Here is a 24,243-nt window from a genome sequence, read left to right as displayed (position 1 = left end):
TGTATGGCTTGCAAAGATTTGGTTACTACCACGAGCCAGCAAAGGATTTCAAGGGAGAGGAAGAGATGTCTTGATCTCATCATGAAACAGGAGTAACAGGAATCATGCTGTAATTTATCCTTCTTCCATCCCAAACACACATTAACCATGCCACTGCATTCAAAACATGCCACTATTGTTATTTGGGATGTGACAGATTTTAGCACTGTATAGATTATTTCATCATATTTCAAGCAAAATACTGTATACACCATATATTTAGTAAGTCTTATTTTGCGCGAATCGGGACTTCCTGAAAATTTTGTGAGTGGTTGAATTTGCGATTGTAGAGTACAGGACTAAACAGAAAATGTCTATGCATGCACATTGATGTCAGGAACAGAGTTAATATTTTCTTGTGTTTTTAAAATCACGAATAGCACCCAATTCGCAAAATTTGTGAAAATAAAAATCTCACGAAATATTTGGCGAATACAGTAGTACATCTAGGAAATAGGGTTGGTTGCCTTGTAAACAGCCTATCAGGTATTCAGTAGCATCACCATGCAGGTATTGATCATTTATATACTATGCTACAGAAAAAAGTACAATCAATGATAGATTACATTTGTTTAGCACTTCATACAGACATTTGTAAGGGCATTGATACGGAACTAAAAAATTTAATTAAGATGCAGAATATGATTGCGATGTTGTGATATGTAGGCCTACTTTTGTATAAAGCAAAAGAGAGAAAAAATATGATTGATTGAATAAGTGAGTTTTGAGCATTGATTTAAACATTAAATAAACATAAAACTATTAGAAATATGCAGATAGCTACTCACTTTGGACTATTGAGAGATTGCATTATCACATGATCACATCTGATTATACATTGTATAAATTGGTCATTAAGGGGACACCAGTATGTCCCCTCAAATCAGGCATCAGCACTGAAAACAGCAAGGAAGGCAGGTTGTTCAAGAACATGTGTATTTGGTTGTTGAACAGGGTAAGTGGCTAGGCAATGGAATGTTCTTGATCACCCTCAAGTGCACACGGGTTCAAGGCTTTAGCCTTTCTCCTGCACCATTGGTCCTCTCCTCACGGAAATCAAAACAACTTTCCTTTGGAGGGAAAAAGAGAACCGAGTAAAAAGAGAAAAATGTGAGTGAGAAATTGCCTTCCATAGCCAGTCTGCACTGGTTGACCTGTCAGGGCACAGTGTACATCTACTCGGCAAGATGTGTGTATAAAATGCTTGCCGTCCTTTTAGCTTGCTGTTCCCATTGCTGTCACACAGGGGAGGTCACACTCACAGTCTCTTTCTTTCCCTCATTTCTGCCTTTCTATCTATCTCTTTGTGCTAACTCAGCCCTGTGTAGGCAATGTGCCACAGTAATCACTAGGGGTTTCCATGTTGGCACACAGTGAGCTGCATGTATGTCATCCTCCGGCAGTTTCTCTACATGTGCCTGTACTATCTGATTGGATTGTGTACTCGCCTTTGAGTGGACAAAGTTGATCCCCTGCCAGCACCCGTGCTCATTTTCCATAAAGGTGCTGTGTTGGAAACTGCCTCTGATGCTGATAATGGGGAAGGCATATTTAATGTCCCTACCATGCAGAGACCAACTTCTGTGGGTGCAGGTACTGTATAAAGTCAGGTCATGATTCTGTGGTAAATACATCTACATGTATTTTCCCCTTGAAATACTCTGAAATAAGGATTTCTTTTATCCTCAGCTGTGTGAAGGGTCTATGGACTGACTTCCTATCACACCATTGTACCAGGTGTTTAAGTTATAATGCATCATACAGGCAATGTGATCAAATCCATAATGGCTTGTTCTATTGAATGTGTTCGGCAAGAATAATATTCCACTGTGCATGTTGGGAATTGTGTAAACAAATACAGTAGTTGCCAGTTCACAACAACGTACAGGGCATGGTACATGTGCATGTGTGATGTTGTGGAGCATTCATTCTTTGTGTAAAATAAGTTCTGTTTTTTGTGTCTAATAGGTACCAAGAAATCACATGCACTGGTATAGTTGGTATAAAATCAACCAAACTTAGTGTTCTGTTATGAGTAGATGAGTATATTTGTGCCAAAATAATGGCAATTCCATAAAAATATTTTTGTTCATGCATGATATATATAGAATGAGAAATGAAAATAATATTAATAACAGCAGTGGTTTTCATTTGCTTATGCAGTGCCCTGTGACACAATGTTGCATTCAGATTTTTCAACCATGGAATGATATAGGCCCACTATTTAACATCACAGGTATTGTTGACACTTCACCCGACTACATTGTATACAAGGACTGACTTGCGCATTCAGTATCATGACGTTTGATGATTTTCTAGTGTGGTAGCGGTCATTATCACTATACTCTCTATCTCCAAATTTGCTAGGATTTTCACAGATTTTTAGGTGATACGCTATCAGCGTATCACGTATTGTGATTGTCAAAATCTCTCTTTATTTCTTTTTATTCTTCTTTCTTTCTGGACAATTTTGTGTCATCAATATCTCAAGAATGACATTACGGAATAACATGACATTTTCAGGGAACATGTCTCATGACAATATCTAGCCACAATAAGGTTTTCATGACAGTAACATATCTATGACGTCGTCTAGGCGCCATTTTGTGATTTTTGGACCATGTTACATGATCGATCATAACTTCATAACTAAAGGTCATTTCTGTATCATTTTTTGTGGACATAAAGTTCAGGTCACGTTCTATCTTACTTCTTTTGATGCTAATTACCTAGGACATCATTAAGTGCGCGTAAGCGCGCGTCAAAATTTTAAAAGGCTCAAAACAACTTTCCAATGGGAAATCTCGAAGTTTCAGACAATTTTATGCGTTTCAAACAATTTTGCGCGTGCGCGTCCGTCCGCGCATTTTCGCGCGCACAGCGCGTCAGCAACATGAAAATACACTTTTTTTGACAGATTTGGATTCCTGATACTTTGAGCAACAATATCCATTGATTTCTAATCGATTCCTACAAATAACAAAGCAATGCACTTGCGTCAAAGTTCAAATTTCGCGTGCGCGTCTATGTGCAAATATAGTGAAAAAACATGTCTTTGTTTATTTCGCCATAGCTCTTTAAAACGTCAGGTGACCCTATGTTTTTATTGCATATTACAAAAGCATATAAATTGGACATGACGTTTCAAGTATCATTATTTCCATAATTACATTATGACGTCATCATATCGTCATCTGAAATCAAAAAAGTGGAATTAATTTTTTTGAGGTACTGTTTCTGACATTCATTTGCTCGTATCTCTGTTGTTTAAGCTAAATATTATCCCAAATTCAGATATGTTGTACTTTGAACATTTGCCTTTCAAGTCCATGTCATAGTTTTGAAATTTGATGACGTCATCATGCTTTAAATTGTGTTTAAAGGTAAAGATGCAAAATCGTACAAGTTTACGTGTTATGTCTATGGGAGGTGATTTTTTTAGAAACCATGCATTGACTTGACAACGTTTAAGCACCTTTATCTCAGCTGATTTTGCTTCATTTCCTTTGAAACTTATTTATGTTGTAGCTGTGACAATAAGCTGCAGTAATCATGCATTTTATTCTTTGAAATCTCCTCATGAGGTTGACAATTTTGCAATTTAAAACTGAAAATGAGAATGGAATGCGGACCAAACGATTCCTGATTCATCTTTCACGTACATAAGCTTACGTTCCTCTAATTTTCTCGTCGAGACGTATGGCCGAGTGGTTAGAGGCGTCGTCTTAGAAACGTGAGGTTGCACACGTACGGGTTCGATCCTCACAAGAGCACGAAAGAAAATAATATATTTTTTTTACTTTTTTTCTTCAATAGAGTACTACACCTTCGTCCATGTAGAAATCACGTTTGCATGTAAACACACCTATACGCACACACTCACACAGTATACCTTTGTTTTGCGTTGGAGACTGCATTACTTCGACTGCTGCAAAACTTTGCAGGCTGGGCTTTCAAACTGATATAGTATATTGTAATAAAATGAAATTTGTTCATATCAATTCAGTAACACAATGTAGTCGTGGTTACTTTGTGCTGATTTATACATGTAACAAGCTATACATTGTAAAAAAGGTATTCAGTCTTCTGTATTGATGATTATTTGTCAATTAGTGGTTTTTGTGGAGTTTCAGATAGTGATAAAAAGTATGGATGATAAGTGCAGCGATACTTCCTACAGTTAGTTCAAAGTTGTGTTACAGATGTTTGATACATACATTTAGCATTGTGTGTGTATATATACGTGTGTATACAGGTTGGCCATATGACACATTCTAGACAATTAATCTTAATTGATTAGCAAACGTTATCAGCTATGGAATTGAATATGGTACTAATGTATGATGTTAATGATTCTAATTAAACTGTGACGAGTTTAAAGGGATAGCATAACTGTGTGTAAAAATAAGGCAACTATAAGGAAATTTTAGGGCAATTTGATAACCATGCCTATAATAATTTCATACAGGTACTAATGCCTGCCTCATATTCGTGTGATAGATTGTCATGTCAATAGCAAACTGACAACGTACGATGAATGTGTTATACATTGAACAACTGTCTTTCAAGTCCATAACGTTCCTCATATTTTCCCGTCGAGACGTGTGGCCGAGTAGTTAAAGGCGACGTCTCAGAGACGTGAGGTTGCGGGTTCGAACCCCACAAGATCACGAAACAAAATACTTAGCTACTTTACTGTTTTTTTTCTTCAATTTTGTATTACATATTCGTCCATGTAGAAATCACGTTCGTATATAAACGCACCTATACACACACACAGACACACACACACGCCATATCCCTCTTTTTTTGTGTGTTGGAGACCACATTGCTTCGACTGCAGCAAATTTTGCAGGTTGACTTTGTCAAACCGATCATAGTATGTAATGACGACGACTGAGGTGTTGTACTTTGAACAATTGTCTTTCAAGACGATGTCATTGTTTTGTAATTTGATGACGTCATTACACTGAAAATTGTGATTAAAGGCAAGGTATCAAAACCAGCCGATTATAGGTTTTATGTCTGCGGGACGTATTTTTCCCAAGTTGCCAGAAATGGCATAGCGACCTCAGTCGTTACAAGGCCGCTTTTCCGTCTAGCAATGCAATACATGTTCACGCGGCCACGATTGTTGAGTGGGCATTGACTTTTTCCCCCTGTAATATCTATACATTTCTTTTTTGCCTTACCATTTCCGGGGATGTCCCGTGGCCGAGTGGTTAGAGAAACGGTTTTGCATGCACGCTCAATATAACTTCAAGGTGCCTATATCACATTCTTTTCTTTGTCGATCACAGATGACCGACACCTGATGACCCCAAGCGTATCACCTAACTCGTCAGCGTGACGAGTTTCATATCTCGTTCTAATTGTTTTTTTTATTGTATTGATAGATTGCAATTTTTTTGTTGTTTGCTTTCTCATACTCAAAAGAGTTATTTGTATATTAGGTACTTTTTTCTGATAGATGTATGGAATTATTGAAATAGTCTGCTAGTGAACTTTGACACATAGAACTTTAACACAAGGGTGTACTAATCAAGCAAGTAAAATACCATTTTGTGTGAAAAAACAACAACAATTACAATGTCCAATGTACTTTACACCTGTATAGGTGTTAGTAGTGCAGCTGCTTTAGAGTAAATGGCCATTAGCAAGTATTTTGAATTTTGTTCAGATTTGGACGGTTTTCCATTATCAATACTCATTAAATCTCAGCTCGTAAATGCAACTACTCTTAATGTTTGGTCAGTTTTTCTCCACATGCATTTTCATTTTGACTGTAATACTGGGCTGGAAAGCCTCCAAGAAGGATTTTCTGCCAGCTGCAGAGATAGAGAAAAGTACAGTACTCTCATGAGTTATGAGTCTGTCCATGTACTTTGGAGTTTGATTTATATGATTTTCACACTCAAGCACAGAGAGAAGAGGATTGTAAATTTGATTCATAGAAATGCACTACTACTAGTCATCTGTGTCTCACAGAATTCAGAATACCTTGGCAGCACTCTGAATCCTCTCTGTGTGATGCTGATGATTTGGGGGGGGGGGGGGGGGGTCTGCATTCATTTGCTTTGAAGGTATCTTTGTGGAGCTTCCTCTTCAGTATTGAAATGTCTGATGCAGCGCCTAGTGTAAGAGAAAAAGTTATAGTGGTTGAGAGACTGTCACAAACATTATCACATATTCTGTAACCACTACCACCATCCAAAATTTAAAAATACAGTGAAAAAAGCTCCATTGCCCATAATGGGCTTTAATTTAGCATGATTTGCAATAAAACAGTATGATTGAAATGCATTGGGATCCGTGGCTTGCCATGTTATATCTGTGGTGGTTTTGCAGTCTTCAAAACAAATATTGATCACTGTATCATTCAGGTGGGAGTGCAAATTGTTGATGTGCCATGATTATCACACTTGTGCTATGACTCTCATGTCTTGCTCAAGTTGTAAGTTGCTTGTGTCAATCACCCTACATCAGTCATATGAACTCTGACCCTTAAGCTGTCAATATTTGCATACCGTATTCCCTCAACTTCAAGTTGAATACTCCCTTTAGATGGAGAGCAACAATGATGCTGTGTGGACAGTTGTTAAATGTACTAGTAGTATTGCCATGAATCCAATACTTTTGTGCTATTTCTGCTAATCTTCCAAGCAAACAAAGCAGAGGTAACGATAAAGACAGTAATATATTCTATTATTGATTTTGCGTGATGTGGCAAGTCAATACCCTTTGTGTCGCAGTTGTTTACTGCTTCTACTTTTTCTTTTTTTTATGTTTTATTGGTTTTAAGACTTATTATTAAGAGATGCTGTTGAGATTTTTGTTTTCAGTTTCTGTTTTCACTTGCCCAAAACCTACCTATTCACTGAGCTGCATATTAAGAGAGCATGGCTGCAAGTCCTTTGTGTAATAGCACATATTAATATCCCAGGCAAGCTGCCCCCAGGTAGAGACGATAGCTACACATAGGTACTGCTACCAAGACAGTAAAAGCATACCATGCAGTAAAGCACAACAATAGCAGTCATGATGTGGAGTGTACTACCAGAATGTCTTCCCTTCTCATTGTTTACAAAAGAGAAAATGCAGTACAGGAAAAAAGAAGAATTGACCACAATCTCAGCATGCATACCAGACCTACTCTACACGCCATGCAACACTCTCCCTGCCTGTTATTAATTGGTGATGTCCAAGCATTTTCTCCATATCAATCTCCTAGCCATGAATATTTCACACAGAGCAAGACTCATGCATAATACAAAGAAGCTGGATATGTTTTATGGCATGGACGCAGGCTGCTGCTTCCTCAGTTTCTCCACTGAACTGGGTTTTTGCTGCATGGGGCTCATATATTGAACTAGTCTCGAGTTTATGTGCCATTTCACAGGCCACGAGCAGTTTGTCTTTTTGTTCCCTGTTTCCAGTTGCAAGTTGCCCTCTCAGTTTGTACCAATGTGAGATCCAACACAAGCCGACTGTTCTCAGTCAAGATACACATGAGCTTCTAGGAGGCATTTACAAATGTGTGTTAGAAAATGCAGAGACAATAGGGAGCTTTAGATTTTCGCGACAGGGACGTTCAGAGGAAAAAAACCTATTCTTGAGCATGCTCAAAAGCGTGCATCAAGTCGATCTATTTTTAGCTCGCCTCGCCTTAAGTTTTTCACTACATGTTCTGGGCTATTTTTACGTCCGCTCAATTCACGATGTAGAGAGTTACTTGATGCACCGATCATACGAGGGCGCCATTTTATTTTTTATACGTTGCATCCCAGTGTATCTAAAGCTACTTTTCAGCACGACGCAGGGGAGAGGAGAACGTCCAGCTCAAGCGTCGTCTCAAGCGTCCGCGCTGCAAATCTACAGCTCCCTATTGAGTGTTGATGAAAATTTATAATTCACTTGTGTAATACCTCGTTAAGAGTCCCCCAAAACATGGCACAACCTTAGGACGTTGTGCAGTGTTTACCTCAGATGATGGGGACTCTGAACGGTCATGGCACAAAGCATAAAGCAGGTGTCTGGGATGAGTCTGGTGTAAGTCTTGAATTAAAGATCGCGTTAGAATTGTGCTAGATGGGGGGGGGGGGGGGGACTCTAAAGGGTCTCGCCGTGAACGCGGTACACACTTTTGATGACCTGCACTGTTAATGGCAGAGTGCGCATATGTGTGCAAGAGAAACTGCCTGCCTCCCTCTTGGAGAAACTAAACGTATGCTGACCTTCTGCTGGACGACCAGAGAACTCTAAAGGGAAGGGGGATCTCTTATCCCCCCCCCCCCCCAACTGACAACTTATCCTATATCAACGTAAATCAGTTGCAATGAAAACATCTCGATAGAAGAATTTCATGAAGTTGAATATTTCAATCCTTTGTTTGCAAGACGATTTGTACATATCTAGGCTTCTAAAATAACCAAGTAGTGATGCCCTGTATATCATGTGTCATTCAATAGTATGTTTTTATTTGTCGATTTTTGTTTTAGATGTCATATCATTTTGAATTTTTGTGATATATTTTATTCATCATGTGGAAAAGCAAATTCGGTTGAAAACTTGTAAGGCATTCTGAATTCTGTCACGAGGAAATGGCAACATGATATAAGAATTTTAGATTTAAGTTTGATGATTTTTGGTATAAGCTATACTATGGAAAAAATAAACATGTTAAAGGTAGGGAATCCCATTTGCACACCTTAAATGAAGAGTTGTATAAATACAGTGGTATGTTGAAGAGAATATCATTTTAGAAACTCCCATGAAGTATTGAAAGTGGAAGGTAACATTTAGTTCATTTTTTTGACGGTTAGATTTGAATTGTTTTCGGGGCTCACCGTAAATTCCAGTACATTACTAGGCTACCTTTGCAGACCCATGTACTGCATGTGTGTCCATCATGTATATTTTGTGAAGAAAGTTCATCAACACTTACAAACATTTCTATATACATTCTTACCACACACTCTATATGTTATTACATCAGCTCTTGTACTTTTAGATTTGTGTTTATAGATCACAAATACAGAAGAATGCAACAAAAAGGCTTAAGTGTGGCTGACACACAGAACTACTGAGTAGTTGAGTTTTGTGCATTATTCAAATTTTAGATAACTGTTGACTTTCAAATTTCTAAGCAGTGGCCTAAGCAAGTCCCCTGAGGTTCATATTTAATGTTTTGCTGCATTTTGGGAGGTCTGTAAAAGGTATCCCCTACCTTTAAGACTTTACTGCCAAAATTTGAGTTTCAATCTACTGTAAAACATGATATATTCGCGGCATGAAATTTTCGCGAATTGGAGCCGACAGCCTTTTTCGCGGCATGAAATTTTCGCGAATTGCCACTGGCGTTCAATGCATGTAGTGTAGACAAAAACTTTCGCATGCATTTTAATTTCGCGATTTTTGGCGCTCGCGAAATTCGCGAAATTAAAATGCACGCGAAAATTCCTCGTTTTACAGTAATTGTCTGAACTTAACTTTCTAACTGTAATGTGATATCATATCTGTGGGAGAAAATACTGTGCTATGTACATTCTCAACAGTATTCTATAAAGTCTGTTAAAGATATCTATGTCAAGCTGTGTTTTCTTTGCAATATGTCATTAATTCAGAAAAAAGTTCTCGGCTTGGAACAGCAAAAGAAGTCACCCAGTGTCAAATATTCAGATTCAAAGCCTTTTAACAACTTGCCGCAAATATTGATATTTGTCTGCTTCAGTAATCCTGTGATTTCTTTGATTTTTGTGGTTGACTGCATGGTGTTTGCTCAGAATTAGTCATAACTTTCCCACTCCAAAGTCATGATGGGCAGGGAAAGACGACAGTTCAGCTGGATATTATTCAGACATTTTAGAAAGAAAAATGATAATTGTACATGTATGCTTTTCTCCCTCATTGACTTCTGTTTCTCACCATATGCAAGTAGTACATTTCTCAGTAAATGTTACAGTGGTATCATGACAATGACAATATGTGAAAACCATCAAGGGGTTTTTACCAGAAATGGGTTGATTTTAGATGCAACAATTCTTGCAGTATTGTAGCTTTTACATCATGATGTCTGTTTCTCACAAGCTACTGGAAAACACTACTGGTATATGGGCTGAGAAATGGTGACATGTAATGTGTGTGCATTGTCATTGGTCTACTAGTATGTATCTCTGTGTGGTGTTGCCTTGTGTGCCAATCAGATTCAAATGAAGACTGCTGTTGGTTTGGTGGAAAAATCTTTGCTGAAACTTTATGATTGTCATGTCACTGGTTACCGAAATGGAGGGCACACTTCAAGAAATGCGTGTGAAACCCCACAGGGCAACATTGATGTCTGCGATCACCTACTGAGAGCATGATCTACAAGTGGTAGAAGGGGGAGGGGGATGATATTAAGGATTGTCTCTTCCTACAAATTTGCCCCAGAGGAATGTTGGTTGAATGAAATTTAAAAACATATTTGTAAAGTTCTTGGATCATATTGAAAATATGAAAGAGAATGAATGAAAAGAGTAGGCTGCCTACATAATGATCTTGTGAATTCATATCAATTCATCATATGATAGCACACCATACACTACATATGTTATGTAGCTCATCTGTACTGTAGTATACATGTACAGTACATCACGAAGATTCTCTTTGTTTTTTTATCTTATATCTGAAATCATGCTTAAATTACTAAAGCATTGCTAATGTCCATCTACTGTCAAATTTTCACCTATATTGCATTGATCTTTCATTGAGAAGGAACTTTGTCTGAAAGGTTAATTCAAATGGCATGGGAATGTCCTTTGACTAACTGACCCAAGTTTGACCAGTAGACTACATCATCTTGAGTCATTTTGATGATTGATCTGATTATAGTGTGATGTAGTGTGATCTCTTGGATGCCGACGCAGACTTTAGTTTGTATTATGTTACTGCTGCCTGTGTCACTTTTGCATGAAAGTAAGCGACCATACAAAGTATAAAATAGGATTGGTTCCACTGCCAAGTATTGTGGCAACAGGAAACCAAATTCTCCAGGTAGGTGTCTGGAATATGCTGTGAGCGGTTGGTTGGTACAGCAATCAATGCACTGTCAAGGCTGGCATTTGAATGTGTGATCCACATACTAAGTCACCCTGCCAGGGTCAAAGTTACCCAGATTGGTTACCTGAGGGCCAGCGGTGCAGTCTAGAGGGGAGGTTCTGGTGTGTTCCAGGTTGCTGTGGTGGGCCATGAAAGTGTCTGTGGTAGTATGCTAGTAAGCCTAGCGTATTGTACTGTACCACATCAGCTCCTGTTGTAAGTTTTATATTTTTAGCTCGATATAGTCATATTTCCCAGACGTTTTAAGAAGTGACCGCTGTTACCCAGGAACATTCAGTGATTTCATGTACATGAGAGACAGCAAGATCCACTTGATTATGCTACAGATTTGTTTGCTTTGTCATTGGTGATTGACATCTTCTTCATGCAGGCCTAGATTAATTCTCAGTAGTTTGTATTGAATGAGGATTTGCTGTGGAGTATTTTAAGGTGGAATGACATCCTTTGTGATTTGAATCCAAACTTATAAGATCATGTTCTACACCTTTCAAGTGCCTGCTAAATTATGATGTAATAAGTGTTGATGCCATGCCTCAGACTTTGGTCTCCAGACTATGATATTAGTTCCAACAGTGAAAGTTTATAACCTATAATAACAAAGTAAAGCATCGTTGAGTTGCAATCTGTTCAAGGTTATGAACAGGAATTCCAAACTGATAGGATATGTGGCTGCACATGACAATAGGTACGTTCTCATTGTAAAAGGTTGTGACGAAGGTTGCGTCTTATTGATCCATCATTCTCAAGGTAAAAAAAAAATGAAACTTGGGTCACAATCATTTGCAAAGAGCTTACCTGTGCGTTGTAGCAAAATTTGACCCAAGGTCAACCTTGTACCCCCTTTCAAATTTTGAGTGAGACCAAGTGGTTCAGTATTACTGTAAACGTCAATATTTTCGCGCGATTAATTTTTCGCGCTGAGCGGCTCGAAAACATATTCGCGGGTTCTTAAATTCGCGCTCGGCAGCGGGTTAATACACAGTTGCTGTCTTCATCCAGCGATGCCAGCGTACGATAAGCGACGTAGCGAGTGGCGCGAGTGCGAGTACAAGCGCTCAACTACGTAGTACATGTATTTTACTCGATACATGTTCTGTAGGACTAGTACTGTAGTCGCGGGGATGTAGCACACCAATCGGCCGTGGGCTCGGTGCGTGCGGTGCGTGCGATGATACTGCTATATGCGTAAACATGTCTGTACTACGTAGCAGTATCATCGATGAAGTGCACCAGGCCGTTCAAAATGTGCATAGAAAATTGCGAAGATATATTCGCGCGTTTTTGAATTCGCGCTAGCCGAACGTAGCGCGAAATCCGCGAAAATTAATGTACCGCGAAAATTTCCACGTTTACAGTATTTCTTTCCACCTCCTTCAAAATCTCTTCATCCCTCCAAATGCATCAAATTAAAAAAAAAAGAAATACTAAAAAATATATACAACTGTACATATAACCAAACCAAATCTGAGTCAAATTTAACAAACGTCAACGATAAAAACGAGTGTTCAAAATTATTGCACACAACTTTGTAGTACATGAATATGGTATAAGACTACACATACGTTTGTATGTGCCAATTCAGTATACTGTTGACTGCCACAGCTGGTAAAATCAGAAGTAGCAGACATTTATATGCTATACATTGTTGGGTGTAAAATCTCAATTTTTTTTTTTCAGTCGCAGTTCACACTGAACAACCTCACATCTTTTGAAAAAAAAAAAAAAATCACACATATTATTAAGATTCGGATGGCAACCCAAATCCCAAGAACTAACACATTATTTGGGGTCACACTCTAAAAATTTCAAAATTTAGGCAGCAATCCTGAGCAAGCCCTGAAAGAGTGTGATATTTTGAACGCATTAAGAATGGTACTAATGATGACATGGGAGCTCTTCTAACCATTCACTCCAGACGTAAAATTAGTGATCCATTTGAGCTTTCCTTTTTCACACCATTAACAGTGATTGCACTGTAATTCCCAGAATGTGGGTAACATAGCTGAAAATGAAAGAGCAGCAATTCTTTTTATTAATCATAGCTATATTTCATAATACTGGTACTGACTGTATTCAAACTAATTTTCCTGATGTGCCAAGTTTTTATCCCATGTATGGTTCCTGCTCTCTGTGCTTTCTTTATCATGTCCTCAAGTACAAAACTGTTATGACCTTTGCTCAGGAAATTGTGAGAATATTACAGTACATATGTTGCTGGGATACTAATGCTTTAATAAATTCATGGGCATTGATGTTTATTCCGGAATACAGCATAGATGGTTTTAGGGGTTATTTGTGGTGTGCATGGCTACTTATGCGTTGTAAGTGTCTCTACTTAAAAATACATGAATTTTATGGAGTTAAACATGTGGTACTGTAGGTATCTCGTGTTACGAAGATATCAGCCATGCAATCGTTATCTCATTATTCTTCAAATGTCATCCGTGCATGACATTTTCAACAGCATAATACCTTTCTACTTGTTCAGATTTCATGATACGAATATTACTCAGTGTATGTCTTTTGACTATGAAATGTTGGTGATATATCAGTATACAGTATATACGTACATTGTGCATGCATGTTTGGTTGCTGAGCTGTTTCCGTGATACAACATTTACTAATCAAATCGTTTTTATCGCTCTTCACTTCTGTTCAGATTTAGGCACCAACTCTAAAATCCGTACGTCTTGCTCGCATCACGACCAGTCACATCGGCCGTACGGCCTGAGGCGGAAAGCGCCGACTCTGTGCTCTGACAGATGGGACTTGGTAAGTGAAGCTGCCATCTTCCTTGTGATAGGGACCTCAATATCTACAGCTACAGCAGCTTTGGTTTTTCCTATACCTACCCTATCATTGGCATCAGGAGAATATCATATAATTACTGTACACTGTATATTGCTGTCTGTCCTGGTACTACGCATGTTCATGTGTATGTTTACTTCTGTTAATATTGATATGAAATTAGTGGTGTGTTTTGAAGCCAAGGTCAAAAACGGCCAACTAGGTGTTGATCATTGGTCAAATATTTGTTAACATGTGTGTACTCTGAAATAACATATTGTAGGTCTGAGTACCAATTGATAGGGTTAACTTGTCTCGTCAACCAATCAATAGTCATTGTCATAGAGTTGTAGCTATTTAATGTAAAATATTTCAAGATTGCAAAGTGATGACTGCTATCCCCTCTATTACGTGTAATTTTGCCAACTTTGTGAACTATTGGAAGTCCATGTTTTATACCACTCTATATGACTTGTCCCAAAGCTTCCATGTAAAGGACCTATGATCACAATGCACGTTGCCTCCACTTTGGCCATACAAAGTGTACTTTAGCTTACAGAGAGCAAACTGTTGTGAAGACGAGGTAGTTTGGCGATTCTGTAGAGGTCCAGTTGAATCAGTTTTCATTCACTGCCCACGGGGGTACATTTGAAAAACATAAATAGCCCCAATCAGTGAATATGTGCATTGAAGCATACAGACATAAGTTTATGGTGGACTCCAGTCCAGATTCTTCAGCTGTGTATGTACTTGCATAGAAATAAGTGATAAAGCTGTACACAATTCGTTACAGGGATTCTTGACTGTTTCTGAACCAGGCCCACCTTCCCACCCCATGGTGTCCCCATGCTCCTTGATCTTTAAAGGACAAGTTCACCTTCATATACATAAGGATTGAGAGAATGCAGCAATATTAGTAGAACACATCAGTGAAAGTTTGAGGGAAATTGGACAATCCGTTCAAAAGTTACGGATATTTTAAGTATCTGCGCAGTCACTGCTGGAAGAAAAGACTACTACAGTGTATGATGTCACATGCGTACAACTATATAAGGAAAATAAGAAGAGAATTTCACAAAACTTTACTTTTTGAATAAAGTGCACATTTCTTCGACTTGCTACTGACGTATGTTAAGGGTAATATTATTTCCCCTGCCTTCTGAAAGAGAGAAGTCGAGTGTTCTTTTGTCATGCAAGAAAAATGGAAATATGTTGAATTTTCTTTATTCTTTCTTTATATCGTTGTACTCATGTGACATCACAAGCTATAGTAGTCTTTTCATCCAGCCGTGACTGAGCAGAAACTTCAAAAATTCATAACTTTTTAACGGATTGTCTGATTTTGCTCAAACTCTCACTGATGTGTTCTACTAATATTGCTGCATTCACTCAACCCACATGTCTATGAAGGTGAACTTGTCCTTTAATGTGTATCGTATGGTTCTACACAAGCCCTGGGAGATCTTGAGACACCTGGAGTCTGCCTATGTACAGTGTACATGGTTCAGGGGTTAGAATGCCTTCAGAGATCTCATGATACATTACAGGGACTTGACCTTATGCCAAGGCAGCCATACTATACCATGGGTGATACAAAGTCTCAAAACATATTTGGCTTGTATGGTTGGATAGTCTTCAATATCATGGAGGAGGGCAAAGTAGGCATATATGTATGTATTATGATGTGGTTGTGTATATTGATGGAGGGGGTGGCATTGGGTCCTTGACAAACATGACTTCTGAAAGAGACAATTATGAGTAGATTACAATGTCTCTTCCAGAAAGCTTCCTCTCTTTGAAGAAACATATTGTTTAATTTAGAGTTTAAAGGAAAGCTGAACTCTTTGCAAAATTTACTTTCTTCATTACAGCAAGTTTACATTCAGACTGGTAGAGTTGAGGCACTGATGCCATCACCTTATCTCTTGTGGCATTCAGAGTAGTGACTGGTATCAATGTTCTGTTAAAGAATATGTAATCATATATGTTTAATGATATATAATAGGCCTATATGTATACACTATACTACTGTATACTATACTGCTTCACACAAGTAGCCACTGTTATTTTATTATCATTATTATTAGTAGTAGTAGTAGTTGTAGTAGAAGTAGTAGTAGTAGTACTATTATCATTATTATTATTATTATTATTATTATTATTATTATTATTATTATTATTATTATTATTATTATTATTATTATTATTATTATTATTATTATTATTATTAAAATCATTAAACAAACAAAAAACAAGTAAAACTTCATATTCCACTACTTTCTTATTTTATATCCAAGTTTATTGAAACTTTCCTCAATCAAGTGCATCAACTCATTGATCTCTATTTATGAAAGAAAACTTGAACAAGGAGTAGCATTTTATAGGAACACAAAAAAAGAGAGAGGTTTCAGCGAAGCAGGGTAAGATTGTTGTTTGAATGCCTGTGTTACGCAGTCATATTGTAATAATACTAATATGGTCTTCTTTATCCTGGGTAGCCTCTAATTCAGTGTTTGTTCTACCAGTAGTGTCGTAGAGTAGTGGTAATGGAGGAAGCCTGCATGGAGACATAGGGAAGATAGTCTGAAGGGATGAATCATATTTAATCAATACATGTACATGGTTCTTGGCACAGCATGCCTCAGACATATGTCACAGTACAACTCATGAAAAATTTGCTCTTTACTGCAAGTTGCTCTTTAAGGCTCAGTGTAGTTGTAACTAAATTGTTTTTTTTTTTTTTTTAATTTGGAAATCATTTCAGGACAATTGGGTTTATAGATTGCCATGCCTTGTATGGTTGATGACCCATAAATTAAAAAGCTGATGTTTCAGCATTTTGGTCTTTCCTGGAAAACAGTTTTCAAAATTAATTTTCTCCTATATTCACATACTGTGAAGCAAGATATATGCGGTATTAAATTTTCACAAATTGGAGCCAGCGGCCTTGTTTTTTTTTTTCGTATGAAATTTGGGTAAATTGCCACTGGCAGTAAATGCATCTCAACATGTAGTACTTTACAAACAATAACTTTTGCTTGCATTTTAATTTTGCAAATCTTAGCTTTCACAAAGTGTACAAAATTAAAATAGACCTGAACATTTCTGGTTTTACTGTAGTATTGCATGTTAATATCAAACATTTTTTTATAAATGTTATCCCTGAATGTTGTAATAGCTTAGAAATTACCAGCTAGTCTGTTTACATATCATTCGTGAGGTTTTCCTGTCTCAAAGTTAAGATGTTCAGTGAACTCAAATTGAGTATTATGTAGGGTTTTTTTTATACCTGATTAATGACTGTAATTGCTTTTAAAAGCACAAACTGTGGCTTTCAGAAGTTGTCAGGACATTTTATTAATATTCCATTTACAAGAGTAACCGAGAACATGCTGCTTTCAAAACAAAAGTGAACCTAGAAGTGCAGTCTTAAGTGAGATGTGTTTTTTATGCAAATGTTATGACAAGTAGTGATCATGTCGAGTAGTTTATTTACCCTGTAGGCTCCAAGGTAATGAATGGTGTACTATGTGCTAAAATAGTCACTGGTCTGACTTCATGTGAATCTACCAATGTAATTTCAGTCATGCATTACTAGTGTGCTGCTGCTGTCTAGCATAAAGATGTCAATCATTGTTATGCTAATTATAATTAAACAATGCATGTATATTTTTATCAAGCACAATGTCTGGAACACAGTCTGAACTGCTGAATGGATGCTCTGTTTTGACAAGAACTGCTGATGACGTACATTGCCTTGACAGGACTGGTTTATACATGAAAAGCATGTTGTTGTGATAGAAATCTCAAATTCAGTTTAATGATGTGCTGATGTATTGTTAAAGTAAACCAACTTCTCTAGTACCCGCAATGTATGTGAGAAGTATACCATTTCATCCAATACAATTACAACTTACTCCCTTAGAAGTCAACATTCATTCAGGTAATACAATGCAACGTTAATTTGCAGTAAAGAATACATACTTTTTATTTTTAATGATTTTGTTTCAAAACAAGGAAATATAGCAAAGATACAACGTATGTGTGGAGGTCTATGGTAGACTTGGATGCTGTGATATCATGGCCCTGTATAATATGTATGGTTGTGACTGCCATCAATGGCTCCTATGAACATGCACAACTTTAAAATCCCCAGTGTTCCAAACTCTTGTCAGATTTGGTGAATTTTTACCACTCCGTTTGAATTTTATTCTTTATACCTGAAATGTGAGAACATAAAGTAGAATTGCCAGAAAAGGACTCACACTCATAGATTAAAAGTGAATTTCCTCTTACATTCCACAAATGCTGTATCATTCTACTCCACCCACCCCCTCCTCTTTTTTCTTTTTCTTTTTTTGTGGGGGGGGGGGGGGGGAGGGGTGGACATTCAGAAAGGAAACTCACCTTTGTAGGGTTCATGATGCGTAGATTTTTTTTTTTTTTTCCTGTCATCAGTCAGTCATGCAGTTTTCCGTAGTATGATTTGATAAAAAGTGTACTGGGAGAGGAAGTGCGTTATTTTGTCATAGAACTTAGAAGGTCTGGGTCACGCTTTGGTGTTATGGTGAAAATTGTGCACAAACTTCAAAAACTTCACCCCAGGGCCTTCTATTCTCTCGTTCCTGAATGACAGCCTTAGACAGAGACCACTTTATTTTTTATTTCTACAGTGCTGTAATCTACATAGCATGTGAGATGTAAAATCTAACATATCTTATCAGGATATTGAATAATATTAATAATGCAATTCCTTGGCTTTGATATATCCTGAAGAGGTCAAAATCTTAAGTGCCATTCTCATGGCACTCAAAACAATAAGTTTTTTGTTTTTGTTTGTTTGTTCATTTTTGTGTTGTTTTTTTTGGGGGGGTTGTGCCCAAAATTCGAAATTTTTACAGTGAAAACAGAAATGATGTGGTTTTTCGTGCAATTTTGGGCATGATCCAAATCGCACATGAAGTTGTGCTGTGAGAACGATGAATGTCAAAAATTTCGAGATTTTATATCCCACAATGCACTGTGTGTGTCGCTCCTTGCTACTTTTACCATGCTGTGGCATGGGGCAGTATATTGAATTGGCCATTCGTAACATGCGCAGGTCAGCTCTTCGCAAATAATCGCGACCCAATTTTTTTTTTTTTTTTACAGTGAAAACGTTGAATTAAAAAAGGTGTAACCCTAATTGTAACCCAAATTTCCAAATTTTTTGCAGTTAGAACGGCACTATAATTTGTCAGAAATGCCAACTTCTCAATTTCAGAAAACAACAAACTTGCACTCATATCTTATAAAACATGGGGAATTGTTTAAGTTTATGTAGTAGGTTGATTCCACAAATGAGAATCTCCTGGTTTGGCCCTGACATGTACTCATAGAAAATATGCAGCACTCTCATCTTGATGTAGACAGTGACCACTTGCACAAATGTATGGTCAGAAGGTATACAAGAAGGCTTTGTCTAGTCGTGATCTGAGTGTTTCATGATAACGAGATTTGACTGGGCAAACACTGCCTTCCGTGTGACTCACAAGTTTCTAGAGTTCAGGAGGGGAGGCTACAATCAACCTCCTTCCACTTTCTCATTTGCTGATACTAGAAATAATATACAGAGCTGAGCAAAATCTAATGGGGCTGAATTTTTTCCTTGATGTCAGTGTCACACTCATGTGTACACAAGGGAAGGCGTTGCAACCATTTTGATGTACATAGCTTTGCTTCGGAGGGTTACTCATTCTGTTAGTTATCACTGATAAAGTGTCTGCTGTTTAGTAGTTGTACATACTGTAACTCACCAAATTTTATTGACAGTGTAAACATTGAGAGTATATACCTGCTATAGCACAGGTTTCCAAGCCAAGTAAAAATCTTAAAGTTGACATACACTGTACAAATGTGCCTGTAATGCTGTGGTATTGTGCTCAGGAAAGAAGCATTATTGTGCTTGTTAATGAAAAGAAATATCAAAGTATATATTTTTAAATAAGAGTTGAATTTTAAGGAAGATGAGAGTATTTTACAAGTCCATTAGAAAATTTCTCATTATCCCTATTCTACATGTAGAAAGTTCTTTAAGAAGCTTCTTAGTCCATTGTACAAAAATTATGAAAATGATATGCATAAAGAATAGTATGTAAAGAATGATGTTTATAAACTCAAAAGTACTAGATACACTACATACAAAGTATGTACTGTACGAGCTGGAATTTTCGCAGTGATTTTATTTTCGTGAATTTCGTGAATCGCCTTTGAACCGCGAAAATAACAACGCGCGAATAGCTAAGTTCAGTTAGACCCTCGCAACCGCGAAATTAACAACACGCGAAAATGTCCTCCAAGTAGCAATTCGCGAAAATATCTGTACGCAAAAATTTCAGCTCGTACAGTATACTGGATAGTTCATTTAGAAATTATACCCTTCGATCTACCATTGACAAGGTTTCAAAAGAATGTCAAATGTGGTACATAGACTCTGTACAGTAAAGCTGACCAGTCATTTTGATTGTTTCTCCATATCCCGAGTATGTTGCTTTAGAAAATTAAGTATACGATACAGGAAAAGAAAGACAACACAGGACTGTTTATGTGTTTATGGAGGACATGCTGTGGAGGAAATATGACAGGTCCAAGTGTAACAGTTTCAGGATGTCAATGATACAGGCTATGTGTACCATCTAATAACATGTTATGATTGTTTAATACGTGTATACACTGTATGTTTCTCATGTTTGTAGGGATAGAAATATGAACTATGATACTTAAAGTTGTTAGTCCATCAGTGTCAAATCTACGGTGTATAAACTCTTGTCTGATGCAGTGTCGTATAACAGCATTGCATTGTATTGTGTTGTGAATTGATATGGTAAAGAATAATTGACATAATTGACTCATGTTATATACAGATGTAGAGAAGTGGAGATAGAAAGATTTCTGAGAAGAAAATTCAGAAATATCTTAATAACATATTTTCAATCGAAAAGATGTCCACAGTAATCAAGAATTTGGTGAGTAACTTCAAAGGTAATACTTTCTGAACAGAAAGATGCATTCATGGTGTACAGACTGACATGCAATGCACCATGGCATCATAATCACATAATTGAAAATGGTATGAAATAATGTCATCATATGAACACGCAGAGCAGTCTACATATTGTCAACCATCTCTTTTAGTTTTTATCTGCACAGAAACCTTTTAAATTGTCCTGAAAAACTTGTAGTCCGTACCTGCATGTTCTACACATGCTAGATAGTAAAACTAATACTAGTACTTAAACTTGACCCTCATTTTGTTGGGTATTATCAACAGTGAAGTTTTGTAATACGTCAAGCAAGCACACTAAATCGGTCATGGGTGTTCACTCCTTGTGTTAATATTTGATATGTCTTTGTAGAATGTCTACTCCAACCATTCTTTTCCCACAGTATCCCAGTTTTGTCTGTATGATGGTAGAGGGAGGCAAGGAGTTTGCCAGACTGTGTGGCTCCCTCACGTGGGTGATAGCGGGAAGGTTGTCTGGTTGAGAGGCACCTGCTGGATGCCTAGCTGGCAGGGAAGCACTTACAGGAAAGCCTGTGATCACTATCAAATGGCACATAGGATGGAAGTATCAGTCATAGCTGTTGGAGGCTCCAGAGTGAATACTTCAGCATTCTTATGTCTTTCTTTGGCTAAAGGTGCTGTGATTGCATGTACTGTAAAAGTGGTTTCTTTCGCGTACAGAAACTTTCGCGGTTTCCATCGGTGCCGACTTTTTCGCGTGTGTTTAAATTCGCGGTCGGTAATGATAGCGTTGTAACAATCCACGAGTTCAAAACATTTTCGCGTGGTGTTAAATTCGCGGTTCAACCTCAAAGCGCGAAAAGCGCGAAAATAAAACCACCGCGAAAGAAACCACTTATACAGTAGTACTTGTCCTTTCTGGCTCCTTTATGGCAGTACAACACACCTTTTATAATCTCTGTTGTTCAGAGCCATAGTACTATTAAACAGAAGAAAGGTTAAGAGGAAAAAAAGAAATGTTGCAGGTGCTAAAGTTCTGTCTTCTATGTATTTTATGATGTTCAGCAGATGGTTACAGGGGGAAGTGTTACATCACTGTGCTATTCTGTTTTGACACAAATTTAAATTTTCAATCTTAAAGGTAGAATTCAATAATTCAAAGAGCACATTAGTAGCAAATTCAACTGCCTACAGGAAATTTGTCAGGAACTCCGGACACTATCAAGAACCACATTTGTACCATTACCACTAAACCACTATTATACTTTGGTTCTGTCAAGATGAACTTCAGCAGTTGACAATAATTGTAGCGACCATTGTCGCAGGTATTAAATAACAAATCTACTCTGCACATTTTCATAGGTAGTAGCAATTGTACATTGAAAAAAAAAATCATTGCAGAAATTAATCAGATTAAGTAAATAGTTGAAAAGCCACTAGTATTGTAGATCATGTTGTCTGTGCTCTTAGTATAACCAGTTGTAGATGCCACTGCCTCATTACTTTCATAGCTTATTTTCGTAAAGGATTTCTGGTTGTGGTTGTGGCGGTTGTCATGGCAATAAGTGCAAGTTGTTAAATAGTGGTATCGGTATCACGTCCAGTATTTTTGTTTTCGTTCTATTATATTTTGTTACTTAACAAGGCCCAGTTTTGACTACCCAGTTTATTTGTTATTTTGTCAAGTTTTCTAAACCGATTTGATTGCACAAATCAGATTTTAAAGTCTGCAGAATGTGGACCTTGGCAAAATATGTAGATCGCTGCTTAGCTTTCAAAGTAAACAGTATCAATTCTTCACATCGATTGTAATAATTCGTCTGTTATTTTGTCAAGTTTTGTAAACTGATTTGATTGCACATATCAGATTTCAAAGTCTTCAATTTTTACATGACTGCATTTAATACAGTATGTGCTTTGAAATAGTAATTTGGGAAGGCATATTCTCTTGCTAATATACTGACTTTGGTACAGATATACAGTCGGTCTGTGAGTATTGAGTAGAAAAATGTCTTCTATGCCATTTTTCTATATACATGTATATTTCGATCAGTACAGGTGTATTACATACAGTAAAGATACAAAATTACATGTGCATTTCCATGTTACAGAAAACTTACCTGCATTTAAATGGTATAAAGTAACTACATATGTAAAGACAGATCTGTGATGTACATTACAAACATCAATACACATTATTTGCACTTTCACATACATAGCAAATGTATGCCCAGCTCATCCTTCCTTATGCATAGAAATTACTCTCTCTAGAGTGGTACGGTATGTAATACCATGTTCCTTTCAGTGTGTGTAATATGAGGCTAATGACTTTCAAGAGTCACATTCACTGTGTTGCTAATCTCCATAACGTTGACAGCCCAGGTGCCTGCTGCATTGTATTAAAGTCAAGTGAAGGATGGCATGCTTGTTATCTCCTCACTTCCTTCTCCTCCCCTCAGAGTTCATCACCCGGGTCATCTCCCATGACGAGAGCCAAGCGATCAAGGCTTTCCACTCGCACCGAGACTCACGGATCAGGAGGTAAGCAAAGAGAGATCCTCCTCCTCTTCCTCCTCCTCCTCCTCCTCCTCCTCCTTCATCAGCTGCCTCATCTGCTCTCTCCTGTCTCTTCCCGTCACTACCCTCATCACATTCTTTGTATGTCTTCTTTCTTCTCTTTATTCATCAATCCTGCACTTTCAATTTCTCCTCTTTCTCTCTCTCAGGTTCTCTTACTTGGGACAATAGAAGCAACTCTTCCTTGGCGTAATAATCAATGCACACTGTAGGTCTCACTCACAAGTTGTCAGTTTCATTATGTCAAAGCTTGGGTGATGAACCCCAATTTCTCATTGATTAATATCACCATGATAGTGAGATGGAGTCTTGTAATGTGGAAGGGATGAGAAGATATTATGCTAAATTTTAGATGGGGGGGGGGGGGGGGGGGAGGGGGACAAGCAAGATGTCATTCAACCTTTTCATATAATCTACATGTATGTAGGAATTACGAACTCAATTTTATGACAATGTGAATGACAGTTGAATTTGGTAATAGTAAATGCAGTTATTTCATATTTTTGCCTATAGTTGCACATTTTCCTTTGCAGCCACAATAGTCTCTGTTTTGTTTTTGTTTTTGTTTTTTTTAATGGTGGCAAGTCTTGCAGATATGAAGGAATTGAAGCTATTAGAATGAATGCACAGAGTGCATGACATTAATTTCTGCTCCAGGGCAGCACACTGTTTCTACTGTAAGATGAATTGTGCGAGGTTCCTGGTGATGTTCTAATGTACAATCCCCAAGATATGGGATG

General features: G+C 37.5%; 1 protein-coding gene across 2 annotated transcripts in view; it reads left to right on the top strand.

The window, feature by feature from the left end:
- The window catches only part of LOC139740717 (F-box only protein 11-like), a 67,673-nt gene that overhangs the window by 23,870 nt on the left and 19,560 nt on the right, over nucleotides 1-24,243 (top strand). The window contains exons 1-3 of one of the 2 annotated variants that reach the window (XM_071651284.1): nucleotides 11,091-11,331; nucleotides 13,796-13,908; nucleotides 23,386-23,467. In XM_071651284.1, coding sequence (XP_071507385.1) covers nucleotides 23,410-23,467 — 58 coding nt within the window. In that variant the 5' untranslated portion in view covers nucleotides 11,091-11,331; nucleotides 13,796-13,908; nucleotides 23,386-23,409. Of the gene's footprint in view, nucleotides 1-11,090; nucleotides 11,332-13,795; nucleotides 13,909-23,385; nucleotides 23,468-24,243 lie in introns of those variants that run through there. The other variant, XM_071651283.1, reaches the window with a different exon arrangement.

The sequence above is a fragment of the Diadema antillarum genome, unplaced genomic scaffold, assembly GCF_040938485.1.
Source record: "Diadema antillarum isolate AM-2024a unplaced genomic scaffold, OU_Dant_1.0 seq00000876_RagTag, whole genome shotgun sequence".
Lineage (NCBI taxonomy): Eukaryota > Metazoa > Echinodermata > Echinoidea > Diadematoida > Diadematidae > Diadema > Diadema antillarum.
This window is presented reverse-complemented; position numbering and strand designations above follow the sequence as displayed.